General features: G+C 54.1%; 1 protein-coding gene across 1 annotated transcript in view; it reads left to right on the top strand.

Moving 5' to 3' along the window:
• Positions 1 to 8510, top strand: part of NOL4L (nucleolar protein 4-like) — an 89550-nt gene that overhangs the window by 58428 nt on the left and 22612 nt on the right. The window contains exons 6-7 of the mRNA XM_009994005.1: positions 6472 to 6613; positions 6693 to 6723. Of these exons, the coding sequence (XP_009992307.1) occupies positions 6472 to 6613; positions 6693 to 6723 (173 nt within the window). The remainder of the gene's footprint in view (positions 1 to 6471; positions 6614 to 6692; positions 6724 to 8510) is intronic.

Below are 8510 nucleotides of genomic sequence, written 5' to 3'. Positions count from 1 at the left end.
GCTGGGAACCCTCCTGGGGGGGGGTTCCCAGAAGAAGAGCCCTCGGAGAAGGGGGAGGGAGGCGGAGGTGCTGACCCCCCCCTTCCTCTTCCATTTGCCGTTCGCCTTTTAAATTAACTCTTCTGCCGGTTTTTTGGGAACTAACAAATACCCGTGTTTGTTTTTTATTTTTGCTGCGTCCCGTAGAAATCAGCAGAAATGGCAGTAAATAAGGATGTAAGTGACCTGACAAAGAGCGCTGGGGGTGTTCTGTTTGGTGTGTGAATTGCACACACGAGTAGGCAGCGCAGTCACAGCTCCTGCCACCGCGCCGCGTGCTTTGGGGCTGCTCGGGCTCTTTGAAGCACTGACCACCACGGTGTTCGTGGCTGCAGTATCAATCTTTGACCTGGAGTGTTTTATCTTCCATTAGTAAGCCTTTCTCTGTGCTGAACTGGTTAAGTTAGGGTCAAATCTGGTTCAATACCTTCTTGGCATGCTCAGAGGGACGGGTTTAAACAGTTGCTGAGATGGAGATGAGGTTGCCTTCCTGAGAGCTGGAGGGCTCTGCCCGGGCTGGGCAGGGCTGGGGGCTGCCTGTGCCGGGCACGGCGGTGGGGCAGCCCCGGCTGCCAGTCACGCATTGCCTTTTGTTGACTCTAAAAACACGGCTGCTTCTGGTGGGAACCGAGCGGGGCTGGGCGCTGGGGAACTCGCACCGCCTCGGTTCCTGCTCCGCGGGAGGAAATCCCATCGGGACAGTAGATGTGGTGTGAAAGGACACGTTTGAAAATAAAAGGGCTCCAAGAGAAAAAAAAAAATAAACCTTCCTGAGACTCAGAGCCTGGAATACTAAGTGTGAGGCACAGCCTGTAAATGACTGGAGAGAGACTTGCAAGGCAGTCCCTGAGAAACTGAGCCTGGCTGTAAAATAAGCAGGTTACCGATAGCCTTGCATATATTTACGAGATAGGTAGGGTTAGAAGAGCAGCTTCCCCCCCTGCCCTGCTCCAGCCACTCTCTGGGAGGTTGTTCTCCAGGAAGGAGAGCAGCCGGTGAAGAAACCTTGTCTGGCAGTTAAAGCTTTGCAGTCCGGAGGTCTTGATTGTGTTCCTGGATCTGCCAGCAACTCGCTGTGCTCTTGGACCAGCCTGGGCGGCTGTCAGTACCCGGGGCTTCCAGCTCTATAATAGGAAGAGTACTTTTCTAACTGGGAGGGAAGTTGAGAGGCTGAGCGGCCGCGCGCACGCACGGCGCTCCAAGATTGGTGAATGGAAAGTGGGACAGAAACGCCGAGTGCCAGTCCTGCACATGCGGGTGTCTGCCTTGGCTGGTTAGAAAACATTGGCTGCGAGTGTCTGCAGAGCAGCTGTGAATGTTGGACTGTAGATAAGGAGAGGAGCAAGGATGTTGTTTTCCAAACCCTGTGCGGTGCTGGGAGCCCTGCTCCGATGTTTGGGTGTGGCCTGTGAATGCACCAGCAGGATCCGACTTCCCTTTGCAGAAGAGGAGCCGCACGCACGTTCCCTGACCCTTGATCGCTCGGTCCCGTGAACGTTGGAAACAAAGCGATGGGACTTTACTGCAGGGTGAGGAGATCTCTCTGGAGAGCTGGGAAAGGCAGGAAGGAGAAGGGCGGCAGTGCCAGGGTTTGGGGTTCAGCTCTGGGCTGGCTGGTCAGGGCAGCCACTGTCACTTCCATTTGTGCCACGAGTGGCGTGGAACTGGGGGAAAGGCGGCCGGTCCAGAGACAGGTGCTGGTAATGGACTACATTCTGTTTTCTAATGAAAGTTTCATTTGAAGTTTGTTTACAGGAAAGAAGAAATTAGCAGAGAGAATTCTCCTGAGAACCCAGAGAGGAAAAAGAATGAGCTGCCTGACTTGCAAGCCAAAAGAGGGTGGAAGGGTAGATTAGATTTACCGTATTGCTCCGAGTGGGAGCTGTTGCTGCTGTTAAGAAGTGCTTCCTTGTTTGGCTGCATGGTGGGAGCCTGCTTCAAGGCCCAGCCTTCAGCCAGGTTACGGGCATCCAAGGGGAATTCAGAATTTAGGTTTTGATCCTGCTATGGTGTCCCATGTTTTGATCCCAGGATGTGTGCCATTCTGTGGTCCCTCCACTCCAGCGACTGAAACGGGCCTTCTGGGCCCTGGCCAGGCAGAGGGTGCTCTGGGTGTTGCTGCTGGGGCCTGCTGTCCCTGGATCATCCCTGGTGTGAGTGTGACAGCAGTGCCAGGAGTCACTGCTGGCCCTGATGGGCAACACAAGGAGGTCGCAATGCTCAGCCCTGGGTCTCTAAGGGGTGTCCTGAGGAGGGAGCTTGCTGGTGGCCCCTGGTGTCCCAGAGAGCAGTGAGGGATGCAGCCGAAGGGCAGTGGAGATTGTCACACCTGCAGTGGTGAGGCCAGAGCAGTGGTGACGGGGACAGCCAGAGCCATGCTTGAGGTCAGAGCCTTTCTCTTGCTTCTGGGAAGAGGCACAAAGGTGTGAGGAGCTCCCTGGAGCACCATTGCATGGGCAGAGCTGCAGGGGCTGCCCCAGGCCAGCAGGCAGGAGATGTTCCCTTGGCACTTCTTACCACCAGCTTTGACTGTTCCTCACAGCCTGCATGGGTCAGCTTTGCATTTCCTTAGGACAGGCTGTGCTACTGGGAGCTTTGTCCCCTTGGTATTTTGGCCAAGGATGTTAGTGCTGGAAAGCAGAAAGCCTTGGCTGTAAAACAGGGGGTGACACTGGGGACACAGGGCCAGGAGTGCCTGGCAGGGTCCCCCAGCAGCAACCTGCTCTTCTGCTGGATCTGGGACTTGCAACGCGTGATGGCCTTGTTTGACTTGAGTCATTTATAGCTTATCAGTTTCTGGTTTGATACTCAGGGTATTTCTAATAATAGGCAGATGTTATAGCACCTCAAGAGAACTGTTCACGTTTATAAGACCCTTTACAAAGCACGTGCACGCGAGGCATCCTTCGTGTCACTGCTCCACCACGCGTGAGTTTGTGGAGGGCAGGTTGGCTCTGGAGTGGCAGTTTGGGTGCCCAGGCTGGGTGTCCTGCACAGCACATCACCACAGACACTGCCTCAGCCAGGCAGCTGCCAAAACACCCTGCGTGGCTCCCAGGGCTCCTCCTCCACACCGGGCAGGTGAGAGACTGTGGGCAGCAAGGACCTTGGCATTTGCGTTTGTGTCTTAAGCTCTGACAGTAATCTTGAGTAAGCCTTGTGAAGAAGGCCAGATATTAGGGTGGCTGCCTCCCTGCAAATGCTTACAATAAAGAGACTATTTATAGTTTGCAACAGGGAGGGAGACCTTTGGAGTTCTGTTCCCATACATACAAGATGGAGTTTCTGGAGAGGCAGGATTGCTTTGTGGCTGACACAGCAGCAGTGCAGTGCTGACCTGGGAGACACTGTGCCTCCCCCTGCCTTCCCCTCTCCCACCCTGCCTGACCTGGGCACAGGGGGTTGTGGGGGGCACCTGGGGTCAGCATAGCAGGTCTGGGGGTCAGGGTCCCCATCCTGGCAGCAGGTGTGCATGGGGCTGCTGAGCCTTGTCCACGCATCCGTCCTGTGGTGTGTCCAGGGATTCACAAGCTGTAAATTCCAGGAAACTCCCTGGGAGGCAGATTGAGGGAGCAGGCTGGGGTGGGTGTGAGCCCCCAGCCAGCAGATGTGTCTGCAGGGTCAAGGAGAAAGGAGGAAAAGCACAAGCCTTTCTTTAAAGGTGTTTGTTCACAATAAAAACTGTCAGCCAGCAGCGGCCAGACAGGGCAGTTTTTATGAGGCGCAGGCGTTGGTTGGAGGGGTGCTTGCCAATTGCTTCTTATGTGGAGAGGGAGTGGGGATCATATTCTATCTCAGGACCAAGAGGAGAAAAAATAAATAAGAGAAGAGGGTTTACAAGCCTTTGAAATGTTTCAATCAAAGGAAAGTGCAGTTGAAGGCGGTTCTGGCAACATTTTCGGTGTTCCCCTGCACTCCAGGGATCTGGATGTGGTCTCTGCCCATTAGACTGGGAGAGGAGCAGGACTTCTTACCACCAGCTTTGACTGTTCCTCACAGCCTGCATGGGTCAGCTTTGCATTTCCTTAGGACAGGCTGTGCTACTGGGAGCTTTGTCCCCTTGGTATTTTGGCCAAGGATGTTAGTGCTGGAAAGCAGAAAGCCTTGGCTGTAAAACAGGGGGTGACACTGGGGACACAGGGCCAGGAGTGCCTGGCAGGGTCCCGCAGCAGCAACCTGCTCTTCTGCTGGATCTGGGACTTGCAACGCGTGATGGCCTTGTTTGACTTGAGTCATTTATAGCTTATCAGTTTCTGGTTTGATACTCAGGGTATTTCTAATAATAGGCAGATGTTATAGCACCTCAAGAGAACTGTTCACGTTTATAAGACCCTTTACAAAGCACGTGCACGCGAGGCATCCTTCGTGTCACTGCTCCACCACGCGTGAGTTTGTGGAGGGCAGGCTGGCTCTGGAGTGGCAGTTTGGGTGCCCAGGCTGGGTGTCCTGCACAGCACATCACCACAGACACTGCCTCAGCCAGGCAGCTGCCAAAACACCCTGCGTGGCTCCCAGGGCTCCTCCTCCACACCGGGCAGGTGAGAGACTGTGGGCAGCAAGGACCTTGGCATTTGCGTTTGTGTCTTAAGCTCTGACAGTAATCTTGAGTAAGCCTTGTGAAGAAGGCCAGATATTAGGGTGGCTGCCTCCCTGCAAATGCTTACAATAAAGAGACTATTTATAGTTTGCAACAGGGAGGGAGACCTTTGGAGTTCTGTTCCCATACATACAAGATGGAGTTTCTGGAGAGGCAGGATTGCTTTGTGGCTGACACAGCAGCAGTGCAGTGCTGACCTGGGAGACACTGTGCCTCCCCCTGCCTTCCCCTCTCCCACCCTGCCTGACCTGGGCACAGGGGGTTGTGGGGGGCACCTGGGGTCAGCATAGCAGGTCTGGGGGTCAGGGTCCCCATCCTGGCAGCAGGTGTGCATGGGGCTGCTGAGCCTTGTCCGTCCTGTGGTGTGTCCAGGGATTCACAAGCTGTAAATTCCAGGAAACTCCCTGGGAGGCAGATCGAGGGAGCAGGCTGGGGTGGGTGTGAGCCCCCAGCCAGCAGATGTGTCTGCAGGGTCAAGGAGAAAGGAGGAAAAGCACAAGCCTTTCTTTAAAGGTGTTTGTTCACAATAAAAACTGTCAGCCAGCAGCGGCCAGACAGGGCAGTTTTTATGAGGCGCAGGCGTTGGTTGGAGGGGTGCTTGCCAATTGCTTCTTATGTGGAGAGGGAGTGGGGATCATATTCTATCTCAGGACCAAGAGGAGAAAAAATAAATAAGAGAAGAGGGTTTACAAGCCTTTGAAATGTTTCAATCAAAGGAAAGTGCAGTTGAAGGCGGTTCTGGCAACATTTTCGGTGTTCCCCTGCACTCCAGGGATCTGGATGTGGTCTCTGCCCATTAGACTGGGAGAGGAGCAGGAGAGGAAGGCAGATAAAGGGATCACCAGCAGGACCATGTTCGTATGGGGACACGTATCTGCTTCCTCCCAAGCTGCATGTTTGGAGAGTTGAGCCTGGGGAGGTCCCACAGCCCCTCCTCTCATTCAGGATCTCAGTGCTGCCTTTATGATGATGGTTTTGAAATCCTGTGGCTGACCTTTCCGGTGCTGGAAGCGATCCAGGGGCTGTGTCTTGAAGTACTGTAAAGGTTAGCGAGAAGGGAGAGAGAGGGAGAGAGAAAATGTCCTTTCAGCTGCAGGAGTGGGAGAGAGGAATGTCATCTATGCCATCGGGGAGCGGGTGGCTGGCCAGGCTCCCTGGCTGAGCTGGGGTGTCCTTTCCTTGCCTGGGACCTCGCTCCCCCAGCCCCATCCCAGGGTGTGTGTTGCCATTTTTGATGAGGGCAGGGAGGTGATGTCCCTTGGGAGCAGGCTGGGGGAGCAGTCCCTTGGGGCTGTTCTCCAGGAGCCTCTGCAGCATCAGGCAGTGCAGGTCGATGGGGATTGGTGCTGTTACCCTGATCTGCCCCACTGGTCACTCCCTACTGCTACCAGTCCTCCAGTGATTCCTGCAGCAGATGATATGATCTCAAGAAAGTCCCAGGATGTTTTATGGAGCCGTTTCAGTGGAGCTGCAGCCCATCCTCAGCTCCCACATGTCGCTGCCTCACCAGAAGCACACTGGGGTGGATGGAGATTAAAGGGTAAACTCCAGGGCTCAGCCATCCGCTCCTACAGGATGCGAGCTCTTTCTAATTGTCCTCAATTAGAGACAGTGCCATTGCTCAGGCACGTCTTCAGGCAGGAAGCAGAGCCCTGTGGAGGGAAGGGCTGCTTGCCCTGGCCTTGGGGAGCACGAGGGGCCAGCAGCGGCTCCTGGGGGGCAGGAGCTGCCCACCAAATTGTTTTTAGGAAGGAGTGTGGTGAGGAGATGTTAAAGCCAGAGAAAGGAGGGAAGAAAATAGCTCAACAACTTAACCCTTTCCTGCTTTCCTCCAGGATGAGACATCGGTGAGCAGCGAGGACTTTGATATGAACGACTCCACATGGATCTCAGCTGACCAGCACCTGAACTCCAGCCTGAGCCCCAGCCAGGACGAGAGCATGCGCAGCCCGCAGAACCTGCCCGGCCAGGAGGACGGTGAGTGCCCGGCGGGAAGCGCCTCTGCTGCACCATGTTTTTGTGGCTTATTAAACATTAACCAGTCCCTTCTGATCAGGTGTCCCACCTGTAGGATGGATTTCGTATCAGTACAGGCTTCGAAGCAGGGCTGACTCCCAGTCCTTCCTGTTTAGCCTCTGGGCTCCTGGTCAGCCAAGGCCCTCTCCAGCTTGGAGCTGATGGTCCTTGTGTGGGGACCTGTCTCTCAGCTCCTCCAGAAAGAGGTCACCAGATCCTCTCCTAAGGCATCAGGTTGCTGTTCCTGGGTGTGACAAGGAGAGCCCCATTAGTCCTGAGCCATGGGCTGCTTGCTGCAGGAAGGTGTCCAAGGTGTCCAGTGCAGCTCACAGCTTTCCATGCTTGGAAAGCTGCGCCTTAGATGACATCTTGGGTCCCCGTGGCAAGAACTGTGTCATTTGCAGTAGCCAGGGTGGACGTGGGTTTCTTCTCTTGCTTGAGGCACATGGTTGGAAGGGGCTGAAAGTGGCACACATGGGCCTGTGGGGGAGAGTTTGGTGAAGAGAGGTGGTGTGTTACTTCTGTGAAATGCACTAGTTTAAAATAAAAGAGCAAGTAAATAAATGGTAGAAGTAAGAGTTCAGGTCAGAGTTCATCTCTGTGATGCTTGGAAGGATTTGGTGGTTGGACTGTTACTGGCTTTTGCTCAAGAGGTTGAATCCCTCATTGTCCCCAGCCTGGCCACTGCTGAGAGAGTGGGAAGGGAGCAGAGGAATCAAGGGACAATCCGAGCTGGGTTGGTGCTGCTTTAAGAAAGGGAACTGGAAAACCACCCCCGGGGGAAAGAAAGGCCTTTTGTGCTGGCAGGTCTCCCTGGGGTGGCTTTTAGCTGCTTGTGTGGCCAGTGGTGGGGACAGTGGGGACAGCAGGGATGCTGCTCTCTTCAGTCCTGCACCTTGTGGTACTCCAGTTTCTGTGGCAAGTCTGCAGTTTGGAGAAACTGCTGGTTTGAGCTCCCCAGCCAGGCAGCCCTGGTGAGGATGTGAAACCTGCCTGTGTTGCCCTGCGTCCCAGGCAGGGCACTTCTGCTTTCTGAGGACCTGGTGGTGGGGCTGGGACCCTGGCAGCAAGGAGGGTGTCTAGTGGGACACGGTGCTCACAGCAGGAGCCTTCAGCTCTTCAGGACCAGGTGCAGCTTTCACCCCAAGCATGTGCTCCCTCTCTGCCTGTGGCCTGACTGGTTCTCTCTGTACCTCCAAACTTTGTTATTTTCTGGTTGGGACATCCTAGGCTTGTGGTTTATCTCCCACCACTGAATTCCCTGGTTTCATTTGCAATCTAGAATGACACAGTTTTGGTCCCTTTGCTCAATACTGTTATTCAACAGAACAATAATTTAATAAGGGACTCACATATTTCGGCAAATGAAGATATTTTCACTGAAGTTCAGGCCTTTCTCTCTCTTTGTCCTCTGAGGAAATGCTTCCAATTTTTCATGCCTGGTGGCTTTCCTTCAGAAGCAGGTGTCCTCTTTGGGGCCCTTCTTAGCTCTTTTAATTTCCTTTGTAAGGCTCAGTGGTGAGCAATAAAGCTCCAGGAGTCCCTTCCTTTTTGTGAGGAATGCAAGTGTCCCAGACTGTCCCTGGAATGGGCAGGGCTAAGCCAGGTAGACTTTGGCAAACTCAAAGTGATGGAGTCAAAGAACCAGCAAGCCAAGTCCAGGGTTACTAATCAGACCCTTCAAGCAGAATCCAGGCATTGAGATTTCCATCAGGCCATTGTGCTTCACAGGGCATTTTATGGGGCTGAAAAGAAGAGTTTGGTTTTGTCACTGTGGTGAACATCCTGTCCTGTGTTGGAGCTCCAAAACACAGGCTGATGCTGCTTGGGTTAAAGGCCTAATGGCAGTCCCTCTGCT

This window comes from Chaetura pelagica, unplaced genomic scaffold, assembly GCF_000747805.2.
Source record: "Chaetura pelagica isolate M959 unplaced genomic scaffold, ChaPel_1.0 scaffold493, whole genome shotgun sequence".
NCBI lineage: Eukaryota > Metazoa > Chordata > Aves > Apodiformes > Apodidae > Chaetura > Chaetura pelagica.
This window is presented reverse-complemented; position numbering and strand designations above follow the sequence as displayed.